The 17,816-nt window shown below is 37.9% G+C and overlaps 1 protein-coding gene across 19 annotated transcripts in view; it reads left to right on the plus strand.

Annotated features, from left to right (window-relative positions):
* The window catches only part of ARHGAP8 (Rho GTPase activating protein 8), a 104,967-nt gene that overhangs the window by 71,923 nt on the left and 15,228 nt on the right, over positions 1-17,816 (plus strand). For all 19 annotated transcript variants that reach the window (XM_068657595.1, XM_068657615.1, XM_068657531.1 and 16 more), the window contains one exon: positions 7,686-7,759. In XM_068657595.1, coding sequence (XP_068513696.1) covers positions 7,686-7,759 — 74 coding nt within the window. The remainder of the gene's footprint in view (positions 1-7,685; positions 7,760-17,816) is intronic.

The following is a 17,816-nucleotide window of genomic DNA, read 5'->3' on the forward strand; positions in this document are numbered from 1 at the left end:
TTAGCTTTTATCTTGATGAATTAACTGCTTTTGCTGATTCCTTCTACTTTTATGATCTCTATAGTCTGTAATGTCAAAATGTCAGTGACCTCCCACCAAAGAGACAGGTGAGGTTGTTTCTGTTTTCTGAAGAGGGCTCCAGGGATAGCCTGATTTTATTTTGTACAGGTTTATGGAAATATATCTGCTACGTGGTTCCTATTTCATCTGGGAATATATCTGCTACATGCTGCTGAGAGAAAGCTACTGTCATTAAAGGACTATTTCTCTGTGGAATCTTTTTTTTTTTTTTTTTTTTTTTATAATAAAGACCCATAGGTTTGAGGTTTTGCCAGTTTCTGTACTTCTGGGATGATGATCTTTATTCAGGCAGTTAAAGGATGGTGAATGAGATTATCCAAAGCCCTCATAGATGGCCTAATTTTGATCAGATATTTCACAATGGCATCCCAATAACTTCTGGCTATGGAAAGTGGTAAACCCATATCCTTTTGAATGTTTCTCCCTAAAAGCAGCAGACACTTCCTCATTTAACTTTTTTCTCAGTTTGTATTTGTTAATGCATTTGTATTTCATAGCTGTAATTAAAAATTAGAACAGCAAAAAGTGACTAAGCATTGGTTCAAGATCTCTCATTTTCATCCAGTTGGCAGGGGAAAAAAATCCTGGTTTGGTAGGACAGCAAAACTGAAGGAAGTTTCCATCTAGACACTGAGAAATAGCTGTTTGGGACCAATGTCTCATCTTGGACTAATCGGTTAAATCACAAAGACATTTTTAACCTTGTAGAGTTGAATTTTCAAAATGACATCAGGCAACTAGGCATTTAAAAATCGTGGAAAGTCTGTGAGAGCTGTGAGTGTAATACTCGGAAACGTAATATATACTGAATTGCGTTTAATTTATGAGTTAGCTGAAGGACTTACATGTATTATCAGGTTAGTTCAAAACTTTTATTTCTTATGTTACCTTTCTCTGCTTATGATCCAAAATCTGAGTTTAAGTCTTCTTTTGATCTCTTTAACCCCTCAGTGTCAACTTACGCTCTATGTGGGGGGAAGAAACAAACACTAAGCTGACTTTATATCTTTAAAGTGCAGAATTATATTTATGTTGAATCCTGAAGGTGATTGTGCAGAGGGGAAGAAAATAAACCTATAAATACCTGAAGGAATCACTGAAGGAATATGTGATGACATTGGAGGGTTATGGGCCACAGTTAGCAGTTACTCATGAGGAATACAGGCAGAAAGCATTTTTGGTCATTTCAGCCATGAAATTCAGCAGCACACTCTCAGGCATTTTATTTGTGTCCCATAACTTAAGATCGCTATTTTAGACTTTTCCAGTGTTTCAAAAATATGCGTATACTATTTTTTTGTGTATTTCTGTTACTTAAAGTATGTAATTATAGAGGGATTTTCAGAAATATTTGTCTGTTTTAAAGAGCTTTTCTGTGAATCAAGGTGCTGTTGCTGATGTTGCTCAAATGAGGGGAGCTCAGACTCAAGTGCAGAGAGAGGGAAGTCTGAACAGTCATAACTTTGTTTTTACTCTTCAATGCATGCACTATGCTATCTCTCTAGGCATAGATCAAGTGCATGCTACACATGCTATACGTGCAGAAAGGAAGACAGATTAGGTAGTTGTTCCCAGTTGCATCTGCCTGTGGTCCCAATTTTGCGAATGCCTGTTAACAGACCTGTGAAGGGACCCAGAATCTTGTGTTGGAGCAGACTTAATTAAAATAACTATTTTTAAAGCAAAAAAAAAAAAAATCATTATAATTAACTCCACTGATGCACTTAACCCAGTAAGTATTCCTGCACAGTATGCTTGAATCTTACCTAGAAGAGCAAGACAGCAAGGGTATGAGACTGGGCTTTGGGAGATCAGAGATCTGTTCTGGACTGAGTGACAGAAATTTATGTTATCCCAAGCCAAGTGTTCACATTGTGATTCAGCAAAGAATCCTACTTTATTTAAATGTAGTTCTTTGTAATGTAGGTGTGTTTATTGTTAGGCAGAGACATGAAATAGAAACCTGCATCATCGTGAGCTCCTGTGAGTTACAGGGTCTTTGCAGCTAGAACCAAGTTGTACCAAGTCTGGTACCAAGTTGTGCTCAAGTTTCCATGGAGGGCCAAATTGTATCATTGTCCTCTGCTGTATGTTCAACAAGCTCCTACAAACCCCTGTTGCTGCACCCTATTGCCCCGTAATCAAGGATGGCTACAGCTGAGCTCCACCACAGAACATAGTTGACCTTGACTAGCTGTTGACATTGTTCTGTTTTCTCCGACTGGTTTTAAAATCTAAAATTAAATAACTTTTGTGGGAATATAGGAAATGCTTTCATTTCCTATCTAGTTGAGGGCAGAGAAAAAATCACAAAATTGCAACAACTGTACAGCTTTTGCTTGTTGAATTGTTATCATAAATATTTCAGGGTACTTTCCTTTTGGTCATAATCTTCTTGTGCATGCTGTGCATGCGTGACCATGGAGGAAGAATGAATTTGAAACCGAATCTCAGCATGTCTCAGCAGGGAAAAAATGAAAATGAGAGGAGGAGAATAGAGAGATTATCAACCAAGAATACTTAATGATACTTCAGAACAATGTGTGGATAACTTCATGATAACTGTCCACAGACTAGAAATGAGTCATTGGATGTGTAACATGTCACAGTAACTAATCATATATTTCTATAGTGAGGAATACTCAGTCTCCTTGGCTACTGTGTTTACTGAAATAGATCCCTCTTGAGTCTGACATATTGTTGCACTATGATTCAGACAACTGAATCAGTTACAGAAAGCTATACTGTGCACTGAAATGCTCTGTTTTGCCCATGTGTCTTAAATAGAAAGTGTAAGAGACCTTGCATTTCAAATTGCCTGTTGTACAGCCTGATCTCCAGTGGCAGTTTCCATAGTCCATCACAGAGCACAGCTGCTCATCATACCATCCTGACCATCCTGAACAGGAGAAGAAAAATGCAGATTACTTGACAGGATCCACAAAGAGAAGATAGAGGTGTAATTTCATTGACCTCTGAGCTGGTCTGATTTACATTAGCTGAGGTAATGTCCCTATTATTTTCTGTCACCTTAGGTCCATTAAACTGAACACTATCTCCCACATTGTGAAATGTTGTGAAAGTATGCATCCAGACTTTCTCTGGTATTGGAAAAATAGAACAAACTTGGCATGTGACTTTCTACTCTATTTTAAAATACAGTTTATCCTGAGGTCCTCTTTCATGTGCTTGGAACAGAACCTTTCCTCAAGAGGAAAAGGAATCCTGTAGAAAGTGGCAAATGTGCAGAAACTAGGGTTTTCTTTTCCTAGAAACAGAAAAATAATGTGTAGGTTTTATTATTACAAATTATAGCCCAGTTATTTGTTTCACCTAGACAGATAAGCTAGCACTCAGCAGGTGCAAGTGCTGTAAATAATCAGTTTGCTATTTATACCCTGAAATGGGGAAACACATTTATGGGAAACGATAATAATTAGAAAACATGTATAAAAAGCTGCTGGGTTGCTATTTGGTGCCTCTGGAGTGAGCAGCTGTAAGAAAGCAAAAACAATCAATGCAACTTCAGAGAGACTGAGAATGGATTCCATGAGCTCAAATTGTCAATAAAGATGTAACAGCTTCCAAACAAATTAAAGTCTTGATGATGTTCTCATTTAAGTGAATTAGACTTTCAACTAATTTTAATAAAAGTTGTCCTAAAAGTGTAAGGTACTGACTTGAATACATGAAATAAAATTATTTGGCACACAAGGAATGTGTCATAACTGCCCTATGAGAAAAGCTATAATATTTTTTGGTCTTTGTCTTGATCTGCTGCAACCTTTCCTTCACTGGTATCCCAGATGGTGACCTTGGAATTGACCTAATCTCCCAACACTTTTTCTTGTTTAATACATGTCTGGGGTATGTCATTTCACTGGGGATTTCAACTTTGCATGTAGTGCAGAGAACCCTTAGAACCTCCTTGCTTTTTGGTTTATTAGGAAGGTTAATTTGTTAGTGGGGCTGCACAGTCACTGCCTGTTCTCTCCTATTTTGTTGCATCAGGGTTGTTAGACAACGGTGATCTGCTGCAAGAAAAAACAACTCCCATTCAGAAGCAACCTTTCAGAGCATAGTATGTGGTTCACATATTTTGTGTTTATGTGGCTGTGTTCCTTTTGCAGGGGCTGGTATAAGAGCTCATGGCACTGCAGCAAAGCTGCTTTTAAATTTTTCCTCCCAAGGGTCTAGGTGGATGTTGGGTGAAGGGGAGGACAACCTGGCTCTCAGAGCTGTTCTGAGAGCATTGCATGTCTCCTGCATGGTTGTAACACTGACTTTCTGTGCTATGGTGTCACCAGCATCTTTGAAACTGCTGGAAGTTTGTTGAAGGTAATGCTGAAGCTGGAAGGAGAGGGAGAGACTTAGTACTTTAGGAGTAACAGAATTCATATTCTGAAAGCGGCTAGGAGGATTATGCTACTGGGAAAGATATTTTGCTCAGGTTAAAAAAAAATCAGGTACTCAGGTACCTGATTGTCCCTGTGGGTAGGAAGAGGATGCTCCTCTGAGGGCAAGGTCATAAACCTGGCCCTGGTATCATTTCAGGCCATGTCTGTCTCTAGTCAGTGAGATTTTTCGTGAAGCACTTCTGGCCTCTAACATAGCTCTCACAAGATGTCTGTGGTAATGAGAAAGGTGAATTTGGACTTACAAGTCAGGTCATAAATCTTCTGGCTATTGCCCTGTTGTTATGATATTGCAGAGAGTGATTACTCCAGCAAGTCCAGTAATGCTTCATATTGAAATTAATGGTGCCTTGCCAGTGTGTAAGGACAGGAGTTTGTATCATTTGATCTTAAGATCATACTTGAAAGCAGCAGCAAATGATGAGAATTACTAATACATAAAAGGTCATACTTTAGGATTATCTGAATTAAACTCAGTCCTTACTGTTGGTCTTCCTGCAAGTGCATTGCACACATACACAGAATTTATTTGGTCAAATGACTAAAATTATCATGTTGTGAATATGGTAGGTGAAACGAGTATATTTTCTAGCAAAATTCCTATGTCTGCTTACATCACAGAAAATTCCTCTCTCCTATAGTTCCTGTTACATATAGATACAACACTTCTACACAAAATAGTATTAATACACACATACATCAGAATTGAATTTTATACACTTCAGGTTCTGGTATGGATACTTTGTTGAAGAAGAGCAGGAAAAAAAAAAGTTCAGTGGATTGATTTTTAGTCAGGTTTCGTAGGGAAGATACAGACATATGTCAACCACGTTTGGCAGAGGAAAGGGCTCTCACAAATGCTACATTTCAACAAGCTTTTAAAAATCACTGTCTGGAAGGGGGGGAACTATAGCACAAATTTAGGTTCTTTTTTTGTCTTTGGTCTACTGATACGCCAGTTAGTGTTTAGATGGTGATTAATTATGGGTTGCTCCTAACGTGAGGAAACCTGAGGGAAAGAGGTGAGGGGAGGAAATGAAAGTACCATGGAAGGAAAGTGAGTTTATAACATAAGGAAACTATCACTATCACTATCATGAGGAAACTGATAGGACACAGGATACAAATCCATAGCAGATCAACTTCATTAGTTCTGTGGCTGAAGGGAAAGCTTATTTCCTTTTGAACAGCAGGGTGGTCTAGGGTATTTGAAGTAGTAAAGCAAGATGTAGGAGCTGGATAAGCAAGTTTATCCCAATTACCTATCAAGTTGTATTGTTTTACGTAGCACCAGGGGAAGAGACACACTAAATATGCACAGTAGAGGAAAAAGAATATGGTCTGAGAAGATCTGGATAACATTCACAGACATGAGTGCCTAGAAAGAGGTTGGATGGTGAAGACAGGAAAGAGGAAGAGCAGGGCTGGGTGGACAGTAAAACTGTAACTAGAAGAAATGGCACTGATGGGTCAGCATTGTGTCACTGGGGTGATGAATTAGATGAAAATGTTATAAGGGTGAATAACTAAATGGTGTGAAGTATATTCCTGTCAGTTTATGAGAGAGGCGAAACCACATAGTGGGTGTGTGTGTAAGGCAGGATCCTGCTCTGACTCTTCCCTTTTGGGGAGCTCCCTCACCAGCCCTGTGTGTGAGGCTGGGTGAGCAGCCTTCTAAGCCTGGAGAACCTAGATCAAACAGTCTACATGACCTCTTCTAACTCACTTCATAGGCACAGGCAAACAAATGCAAGGTGGAGGGGGAGATTTCCTTCACCAGTTTCCTTACCCCTCCATGCTGACCGAAGTAGCTGTAATACTTATTTTAAACTATGTTTTTATGTGTAGTGTAAACACAAAATAGAATATTGGATTGCTCATTCCATGCAACAATGTTGCAGAAGTTTTATCAAATACATTCCAGTTAGTATCAGTTGCTTTATGCTGAGAAACTAAGCTAGCCTAGACAAAAAGAAAAGAAATCACAGTGCTTTGAAAAGAAAAACTCTGTAAGAATCTTTCCTGTCTACAGGTGCAAACCTCAGCTAGGTTGAAGGAATGTTTAACACATTGTGTGTATCATCTTCTGTAAGTGTCTCGCATACTCTGTAGATGAGCTGCACAAGTGGCAGCCTCCCTCTATACAGTCACAGTTTCCATGTTGTGTTGCGCTGGTGCTTTAGAGCTTGTCAGTAAATTTGGTCACCCTTTAAATATGACATAAAATTGTTACATTTAAATCTGAGATGTGTCCTTTATTTTTTTGTTGATTACTATATGAATGTAGCAGAATGCTCAGCAGATACTGGTTTTTTTGTTATACTTCTAAAACTGCTAAATTTATTTTTTTTAATGAGATAATTGTGGAATTTTCCATGCTGTCTAGATCAAGAAAGTGCTATGTTTGATTTTTGCCTCAGCTGCTCACTCATGAAAGAGAAAGAAATCTCATTTCATGGGAATCATTCAAAGCATTAATAACCTCAATCTCACTGCATCAATCACTGCCTTCAAAATAAATAGTACAATATCCTTTTAATTATACATACACTGTGGCTTGAAAAGAAATGACAAAGAAAAATCTGCATGATAAAGGGCTCCTAAACTTGCAGCATCCCTTGATCAAGACTATTAGAAAGCATTCATTGCAAACGCCTTCCTCATCTGCCTCTAAGCTGCCTTAAAGCCACATTCCACCAGGGGCATACAACCGAATCCAGTCAACGCAATCACCTCTGTTGTCACCATGACCTCTTGAGCACTGCCCAGCTGGGGCGTGCCAAGTGAGGGGAACAAAACTAGAACAAAACCAGCCTCAAGTGGGGGCAGAGTTAGCCTGGAACGCCATTCTGCCACTGTCCTTGACTGTTTCAGCACAGCAAAGATCACTTCTGTCTATGAATTGCCATTGTGGTCATACATCCTTTCTAGCAGGAAAAAAAAAAAAAATAGGAATGGCTTTTTGACTGAAACTCCCAGTTGTCTCTTTCAGTGGCTCATTCAGCACTTCCTGCAGTTGTGGAGGACTCTTGCAGTTGGTGCAGGCACTGAGGTGTGGGCTTCTTAATTTGTGGAAGCAAATGTATGCTTTCAGTCCAAGTTTTTCCTGAGACTGCTCTGTCTTGTGTTTAACTTTTCTTTCAATACTGTTTAAAGACCATTACTTTTTTTTTTTTCTCTTTCTAACAGTATCAAGGACAAAAATAAGGGTGAACTAATCCCCCCAGTAATGAAGGAAACTGTATCCTACCTAAAAAGAAAAGGTGAGTTTTGTTTTAAAGGATGATATGTTTTTCAGAACAAGGTCAGTAGCATGAAACTGTGTAGCACTCAGTGCCCAATTCACCAAAGTTAATATCTGAAAAAAAGATATTCTTCTAAAATTGAAGGTTGTGTTTAAATCCTGAAAACTTGAGTGGCAATTGGGCGCTGCTTCAAAATCTTTGATTGATAGGAAGTAGATTATTGTCCCACTATGGAAAAGAAACAAACAAAACAAAACACCTTCTTGCTCTGAATATTAGATTAGGGAATAGCAAGTGAGAAAAGATGTCTTGAAGTCCGCATCATGAACCCATATCATATGGTGGATTTTAATTAGCACTTACTTTTAAAATCAAGGAATAGTTCTGTATTTACAGAGCCAGTGGGCATAAAAACTCATTAAAGAAATTACATTTTGCAGGAGTAAACCTGAAGTCTTCCCTTCACAAAATATTTTTAATGGCAGTTATATACCCTTTGACAGGAGTTCCTATCTATAGCTGCAGTATATGGGGATACACATTACAACGGCCCTTATTTAAAATGGAAATGTCCAAATCTAAGCTCCTAAATCACCTTCATGTAACAGAGTGAAGAGGGGCAACTTTGAAATGTTGACTGTACCAGCTGGGCTCCTCAGTGCATACCTGAGCAATGTAAAGTAGCATGCAGGGAGAAAGATACAAGGCTAAAGTTGTGAAATTCCTTTTCTTTTCTCTGTATAATATAATTGCACATTTTGATCCCTGATTTTGAAAGCCGTGACAGTAACGTATCCATAGCCCTTCATGTTCCAAGGCCTCAAAGTTTCACAAGTGTTAGAGAGGCTTACCCCAAACCTACATCCCCAAATATTCCCAATTCTTAACTGCATTATTGAACTGCTGTTCTGAACAAGGTAATTTTTCCTTTCAGCATTCAAGTACGTGCATCATTGTTTTTTGTTCATTTTAACTGTTGCCAGCAGGGTTTGTTTCGAGTTACGAGTTTATTTGAATCCTGAGTGAGAAATTTCAAACATTTTTAAAACCTGCACTGAATAAGCTTCATGTTTGTGAAAACAAAGAGGGGGTGTCAAGAAAAATGCTTCTCAGTTGTATTGCTGACTCTCATGAGAAATCCTGGCTTCCTTTAAATCAGTGCAAGATCATGCCCTCATTGCTAGCTAAGCTCCTGCATAATTCAGTTTATCCTGTAGAAAATAAGAATATTCAATAACTGCCTTTTTTGTTTAGGTTTCATACCTTGAGTGATGCTTAATGATGTGTGTAGGAGACTGAGAGATAGATCCACTGCAATGGATACCTGCTTTCAGTTCACAAGTGGAGCGTAGCATCTATAGGCCTGCTTGTGTGCAGAACAGCTGGCTCCTTGCCTCTTGAAATTGCTGATTTATCTTCAAAATACCTGCAGCTGCCAAAGGCCAAGTATTGGAATGGGGCCAGTTCTGCTATTAAAGGTATCTACTGATCTGCAGCACGTGAAGGGCCCCCAGTGGACTTTATTGAAGGCTTCTTGGTCCTAATTCAGAATTTCCACTCAAGCTTATAAAATTGTTTGGATGTGCTGCTCCAAGACATGTTAAAGATGAAAACTTTGCAGGTGTAGCTTGTTTCAAATGTATTATGGGTGGATACAGAAAATGTAAATAGTTCACTACTAGGGATGTTGAAGGCAAGTGACTGGCAGCTTGAGACAATCTCTGTAATTATAATTGTAAGTGGATAATTAGAACTTGCGTAGTGTATCAGTGCATGCCCCATCTGCAGATGAAAGACAAACTTTTTCATGTTTTAAATTGTTATGAAACAATCATCCTTACATCTATTTAGCTTATCTTAATAGGGAAATACCTCTTCCTCAGTAATCCACAGGAGGCAGGAGAGCTGAAACAAGGATGAATGTGCACTAATACGATTATTTCTCATAGCTGTTATTATTAAGAAATTGAGTGAAAAATCAGTCACTAAAATTGTCAATTGTTTTAAACTTATGGCTGCATGGAGGAGGTGTTGTTTTCTCATCTGGCATTTCCTTGGACCTATTTAAAGATTTTAAAGAAATCTTTAAGAAATTTAGAGGGTTTCTTGCTGTCATTGTATTTTGGTGACTAGTGTTTCACTAGCAGTTTGTTGTACTGATCAGACTCAAAAGCTCCCCCATGACCCGTTTTTCTTGTTATTTTGTCTCATTATCTCAGACCCTTCCCTCTCACTAGTCGTTGGATCCAGATCAGGTGCCCTCAGTTTTCTGAAAACACAGCATATAAAACCTTGCCCTCCTCCCTCAAAAAAAAACAACAACAAAACAAAGTAAAAAACAACCCACAAGTTTCAGCTTTCAGGGTTGAAAAAAAAAAGGGGGGGGTGAGGGGTTGTCTCAACCTTGTCATTGCAGAATTTCTCCTAGATTAATGTTTTTTATTCTTTATTTTTTATTTATTCTTTATTTTTATTGTTCAGTGCAGTATCAGCACCATTTGTTAAGGATAGTCTCTGAGGAATTGTGATGACACTTCTGAACAAAAGCCTGCTTTGTGCATCTGTGCAAGACATTGGTATGGTAATGCAGACCACAGATCTGTAGTCCAGCCAATGCACTTGCTGGCCAGACTATCACATTTTTCCTCAGCTCTCTGTCCTTCTGGGTCCCCAAGAAGGCAGGACACAGGCTCTTCCAACATTGATATCTTCCAACCGAGCATAGGTTTGTTCAGAGCTGACATATTCCCTATCATAAAGAGATCTCCTCAAACCAGATTTCTAGGTTAGAGAGATGGCATGTGAGGTAGAGCATTTTCTGACATTCTCAGCCAGCTGATGCTTGAAAGCCAACTACCTGCCATGCCAAGGCTGTTAAGCAGTAGGTGATAGACATGCAGTTTTTTGCACTTGATTATAAGTGTGCAGGTATCTGTTGTACCTGCTGTCTGCTCTGATTTTAACTCTTTATCTAAATCTGGAATGTCCCAATTCTACCATCAGCTTCAGCGAGTATCGGTCTCAGTGCTGACAGCCCTGGAGGCTGACTGGCAGCGTTCTTTGCACTCCAGATGCAGTTCTGAGCGTGGCGAAAACTTCAGTTCATCTTCCAGAAGTGACAAAAATTCACTGTCACTACCTTTTCCACTTGATTTTTGGCATAGTTTCTGTCCTCACAGAATTTGCAGGGGAAAGTTTTGTTGTCGTTGTTGTTGTTTTACACTAGGTGAAGTATTTCCGCTCTTTATTCCCGTTATTACATCTCCCCATCTATGTATCTGAAATCAATTTCTGAAACTTAGATCACAGAAACTTCTCAGACACCCTTGTTTGCAAGTGAGCCACAACTCCCCTTCTTTTACCACATTACTGAGTGGACTCTGAAGGCAGCAACTACATCCTTGTCCCCAGCAGCCAAATTAACAGTGAGTGCAGGTTTCTTCCTCATATATTTATCCAAGAGAATATTTAGATAGCTGTCTCTGAGCAAGGTGACTCTGAACGGATCCATAGTAAGTCACCCAGTACTGTAACAGCTTAACAGAGACTAAAGAATATACCATAAACAGATGTACATCTGTTTGTATCATGTAAATGAGATCTGTTACTGCCTGATGCCTCAGTTGCTGTTACAATAAACACAATGAACTACATTTCTTAATTTCTATAATAAAGTTCAGGTTATTTTTTTAACAAAGGAAGAGAAAACAGACATTTCACTACTTTCAGTCATTCTAGCTTGACTTTAGGGTGAAAATGGTTTTGATGGTTTTATTACTGAATTTTAAAAATGCATCATATCGGTTCTTGCTAACCTTCATAGAGAAGAATTGGTTTCTCAAAACAATTTCTGAGTATCTGAGAAGATCATCATCTCATTAAGACTAAGTCATAGAGTTCATCTTCTGGACCAAAATAGAGAAGTTCTCTTAATTTAAAAAGTGAAAGTATCATCCTGAAGCCAGATAATGATTTAGTCAAGCCAAAGAGAAAGGATAGGTTTAACAAAGCATATTTGTGAATAGATCTTCATAGCCATCAGCAAGCCACAGAATGTTTTTTTTTCTTTGCTCAGACTGAAAACCTCAACCTGTTCGTCTGTCTAGTTTATAAATGCAAGGCTTGACTTGCACTAAATAAGATTTCTGTGTACTACCTTATCTCTACCATGCCATGAGAAATTACCTTGCTTAATTAAATATTCACTCTCTTGTCAGAACAATTCATAAGTGTTTCTAACTTGGTGTCATTCCTTTGGTGGCAATGATCTTGATGCTTTGCTCACAGGCCCTTTGCTCAAAAAATCCTAGCTTATGCCACAGGGTAGTAATTTTTTCTCTGGTTAATATGTCCCCACATGTCCTTATCAACCTATTTTGTGCTGAAGTGAGATTGCAAATGGGAGCTGTTACTTCTAGCAGACTGTTTTGATAACCAGGGATGTAAGTAACACCACGGTACAGAGGATGCACCTTTGTGTGTCCCTAATACTCAGGGATGTGTAAGTAGCTACAGCTGCAGGTGCTGCTCACTGCGACCTGACAGGACAGAGGCGGACCTGATGGCTTCAGAATGGTTCAGCTTTGCTGGTGGTTTTATCCACTGAAGGATTTAGGATTCAGACATGTACTTCTGCCTTTAAACTTAAGATGTCACAGCAGTTCCCCTTCATGTCTTTTGCTTACGTGTCTGTTTTTTTTTAATGTATTTTTTATTTTTTTATTTGTTTTCATAGAAACCAGTTTACATACTGGATATAAGGTATCAAGAGAAATTAAAAGCTGGATGGAGTATGGCTTGTGTTTTTGGTGTTTGTTTAGACCAGTATTAATACAATTCACTATGCTCTCTTGGTTTTTAAAGTCTAACCCGTGTTTGAGTGTACTAACTGATAAACACTAAAAATAAAGCTGCATGGCAAAATCAATACTCTGTTTGTAAGCAGATCAACTTCTGGAGGTCAGAAACCAGCTTTTAAAGGAATTTTTATTTGATTCATTGTAAAGGAGACGGATACAAAAATTATGTAGAAAACTTGGGAGAGCTGATTACTAAAGAGAGCATTTGAGATCAGTAGCAGCTCAGAAGTGATGGAACAGACCAATAAACTCACAGCGAAGGAATCACTCTACAGTAATAAAAACGAAAAATAACAGTCCCCTAAAGAAAAATTGTCTCCCAGTAGTCCCCATTACTGGGACTTTCTCTCTTACTTCATCTCTTTTATTGACTGCAAGTGCTTTGCAGCACAAATTTTCTGTTCCATGTTGACTTGTGACACAGGAGAGTCCTGGGTAATGACTAAAACTTCTAAATGCAATGGTAATAACTATACTATAGAAGTTTAATGACAAATTAATAAATGCTATGTAGTATGATTATAGTGACAACTAAAACTGTCCTTTATCTGTTCAATAGCAAAAGCAGTGGTAAACAGTGATTAATCTTTCCTTCCCATCCCTTTCATGAAGCACAACAAATCTTGCTGATGGAGGAAGTTTGGTTTCATTTTTTAATGTGAATGAATGCATCCTGATGGTGATAGTCAGAATGGGTAGAGATGGATAGTTATGCGTTCTGAGTACATATGGAGTGCTGCAGCTTAGTGACTTTGCCTCCTGGTCTCCACTTCTTCTGATCACTCAGATATCTTTTAAAAATGCAACACTGGGAAAGCTTGACATTGGCAATATAAACATTTCTGAGTTCTTGGCTCTTTCTGTTTTCATGAGAATGTTTTTACCTGGGGTTCATGGGGACAAGATAAACCTCAAGACTGGTTAATGTGTCATCAAATAAAAATGAACCTTGTAAAAAGCAGTTTGTGTTTTAGATGCTCAGTAATTGTATATAAATTATGTTCAGGGGTGCCAAGTGTAAATTGAGAATATTCATTCATAAATCCAAAGGCTAGACTGTACATTTCAAAACTGCAAGGACACAAATACACTTTGAGTTCTAGGGAAGATGCACTGTTCTAAATTCTTGTTGCCACTGCTCAGCTTTTTTGTAGGGCTGAAACTGTGCCTTCTCTTTCCCTCTGTCCTTGATTTTCTATGGACCTTCTTGCTGTGCAAATCATCTTTGCAAACTGCAGACACCTTGCTCACTTGTTCTGTATTCATTGCACAGAATACAAGGGAAAGGAAGGCTGTGCAAAATTTGTACTGTATTCTAGCCTTAAAAAAATCTCAAATTTTATCCTAACTATAAACATTTTTAATTGGTACCACTTTGGACAACTAAGATATTACTCGAAATATGATAGGAACTCATCAGTTTCATGGTAGAAATAAATCAGTTTGGATTTTTAAAAGGGAATCTTGTTAGAATTAGTTAATCTGCAAGAAGATGCCTGAATCGGTTGTATTAGTGAGGATGAAAGCTGATTCCAAATCAGAATGGACACTTCCTGAGACTTGGCAGGAGAAGCAGTAAACAGAAGCATTTCCAAACCCAATATGAGACAGAAGGAATTCAAATGCTCACTCTTTGCTGCTTCTCTTGTGAAAACAGACAAATTAACAAAGGTTTTTGATGCCAGCAACCCTCAAATCAAGGATGATTGAAAGAAAAAGAATGTAATTTTCTCATCTGTCTTTCTTTGACAAGTTTTCAGCAATGTGACAGCATGTGTTGCTTTAATTTATCTGTGTGTTTTGATTTTCTGTGTCTTCCTTTGGGACAACTGATCAGGGAGGCAGAAGGGGGTTAAGTATTTTTAGCAACAATTTATTAATTCACAGTGTGACACAATTGTGTCATTGCAGTGTAAAATTTTGTCTACTATGGTAAAACACATCTTATTTCAGTGTGGAATGAAAAGCCTATCTGTTTTCATTTATGATTACTGACATTTAAATAATTACTCAGTTAAATTCTCAGTCTCAGAATTACTCTTCATTGGATACAGATGGCTTTTTCTCTGGTCATATCACTATGGTTTTCTGTATAGCATTTAATATTTAAAATAAACTTTAGCTCTCTTTGGTCCAGAGAGCTTAGGTCACAGTAGCAAAATTCCACAGATCTCTGTGTCTATCCATGTATCTATCCATCTATTTTTCTGTCTTTTTGTGTGTGTGTAAGGAGCAGGGAGCAGTTTGTGCTTACTTATCTCAACAGAGGATCTGCAGTGTTGACAGGATAGCTGAGTGACATGCAGCTGTGTGTTAATCAGTACTGGAAAGCAAAGACTAGCTGTTAATGCCAGTCAGTGCCTAGTAGTGGTCTGGTGAGCACCATTAGTCTAATTTTTGTATTTTCTGTGGACTGGGATACCCATGCCTATAATGGCAAAATAGTTCAACTTGTACACCTCTCTCTGTATATATTTTTTTTCTGTTTAAAGAGATAGCTGACATAAATCGTGCTGTAAACAGAACTTGTTTGGAGAACACTGCTAACAAAAAAGTAAATAGGCTACATCAAAATATATTCTTGAAAGAGCAAAAATGAGTATTTTGATATTTTCAGGTGCAATGACCAGGATTGTCTGCAACCAATTTTGTTTCCTCATCTCGTAACTCTGGTAGCTCTGGCATGTATGTTGTCTCCAAAACCAAAGTGATTAATTTCACTTCAGTGGGGACACCTAGTGCTAAATGTTGCTTAATTATGGTAGTTCCAAGAACTGTTTCTCTCTCTCTCTCTCTCTCTCTTTTTTTTTTTTTTTTTTTTCCTCTAGTGACTGAAAGGGAAGAGCCAGGCTTGGCAAATATATTTCCTGGTTGTGTGTAAGTCTGTATGATTTACCCTTTCCAGTGGAATAACCAACAAGAGGCATCAGGTCCTTTTTCCGTTTCCTGTCCCTTATTATGAGACTCCAGCTAGGGGCATATGCTAATGCTGTTCAGGCTATGTGACATGGCAAATTCCATGTAGCACCATCATTCAAATGATTTAGGTAGCTTTCCCTTACTCTTATTATGCCAGGCCCATCTGAAACACAGAAAGCACTGAGAGCAAATATTAAGCCTGCAAACTTCTTAGTGAAGGATCCCGCTCAGTTCATATGTATCAAGTCAGAAAAATGTGGAACGGAAGGTCTGTCTTTGTGCCCAGACTCATCATTTTCTACATTCAATAGCATAACTGCTGCTGACTCAAATCTGTTTACCAGTGGGCTGAAGTTATGACCCATGATTTGTTTAAAAATCCCTGTAGTATATTATTTTCTGTTCTGAGCATTTTTAATGAAAAAAAAAAGGCACAGCTATTATGCAGTTGCAGTTCTTTTACTTTAGAAAGAGTTTATCTTTTTCTTTATTCCTAAGAATTGTTGCATTAATCTGCATTTAATTAGTCATGTCATTTGACTAAGTTGTACATGTGGCTGTCCACAAATGTAAGAAATGGAGATACATGCATTGGTATTTGGCTTGTTGCCACTATTGATCAAAGAAATTACTGTATATTTATTCAGTTTTAGCTGTCCAAGAAAAGTAATTCTAGAAGTAACACAGTTTTCACCCATATTCCCCATTTCTGCAGATGAGGAGGAAAGATGCTTTTTCCCCCTTAAGACATCCAAACAACATATCCAGAAAGAGCTTGGTGTTATGTGCCATTACATTACTGATGGGATGCAGGGCCAGACAAGTACAGCTGCTGTCTGCACTACAGATTAACGTCTTTAATTAGACTCTTGAAAGCACAGCCAATAAAGGAATAAACATGTTAAAAATGGATATTTATTACACTGTAGTTTATACAGTGAGTTTCACATCAGATTAAAGCATTAACTATTCAGGGAATTCCTGCAAAGCAAATTGTAAGCATTTATGATGTCCATCTTCTGAAATGTATTTCTATGGAAAACCTCTGACAGCCAGCATAAAATTCTACAAATTTTCAGAAAATTATTGCATTTGTTGTTTGCTGAGGGCAATGCTTTGACAAGCTAGCTGGTAAGACCTGCATGTCCAAAGCCATGCCTTTAGACAAGTTGCACTATAAATCTAAAGCAACAGTTTTAGTACAGTGATGTCATTTGCAGTAACTTTATCCAATTGAAATATGATGTAGTTGGGAATAAACAAGCCTTCAAATAGATCGTAATTACATTCTATTGGGTTCCTTTAGTAAACACACACATGTTCTTCTCAGATAGTATAGTCTGAGATTTCATACTCCTTCCAGATTTGAAGGCATGAGCTAAAGTTTTAATATTTAACCTAGGACTTAAAAAGAGAGTGTAAGTGTTCAGAAAAACAAAACGAACAAAAAAAAATGAAAAACAAGGGGCCATATTCAGCTAAACTCCATCTTAGCCTCTAAATCTTGTGAATGGGGAGCTTTTAAGTAGAGCTTGTGTTTCTTTGCAAAAGCCTCTGAGATTTGTCTTTGAAAATTTACTTCAATATTACACTATCTATCCTTTTAGTATATTGTTTTAAATTAATATAACCGATACTAAATGGTATTCTGTAAGGAATGGGTTGATTAAGGAATATTGTATTTATTAGTTTTTCAAGTAAAAAAAGTTCTCTTGCATGTGACCTGGGTGAATTTACAAGAATGGCAATATCTTTCACTAGTATATGACTCAATATTTTTAGAATAGCATAACAGTTCTTGATCATTCAAATAGATATGCACATACTTCAGTTGAGATACACAAGCATTGCTTTCAGCCTGGCTACTTAGCTTCTGCAAGATTATAAAGAAAATAAAAGTTCAATCATATGTTGTCACACATTCATGTAAAAAAAAACACAGCAACCCCTTGAAGTCAGTGGGTAGTCTGCCGCCCTTCTCAAAATGCCTGCAATTTTATGTTTTGTCAGGCAATGGTAGTCTAATATTTTGCATAGCTGTGATTCCAGTAGGTATCTCAAAGTTAGACTATGTGTGAGCCAAATTGCATTACCTGCTGGGTGGAAGGAACAGCACAAACCAGAGAGGGAAAAAGAGAGTGAAACAATGATTTTACCAAACCCAAAAGCAGGAAGTACTGCAAGTCTCAATAAAAGTAACACTTCTTGTCCAAATCCCATTTTGCATAATAATTCAGATAAATAACTTACCTTGAAAGCTGTTGTCCTTTGATTCTACTTAGATCCTACTTAGATCC

Source organism: Anas acuta, chromosome 1 (assembly GCF_963932015.1).
Source record: "Anas acuta chromosome 1, bAnaAcu1.1, whole genome shotgun sequence".
Taxonomy (NCBI): Eukaryota; Metazoa; Chordata; class Aves; order Anseriformes; family Anatidae; genus Anas; species Anas acuta.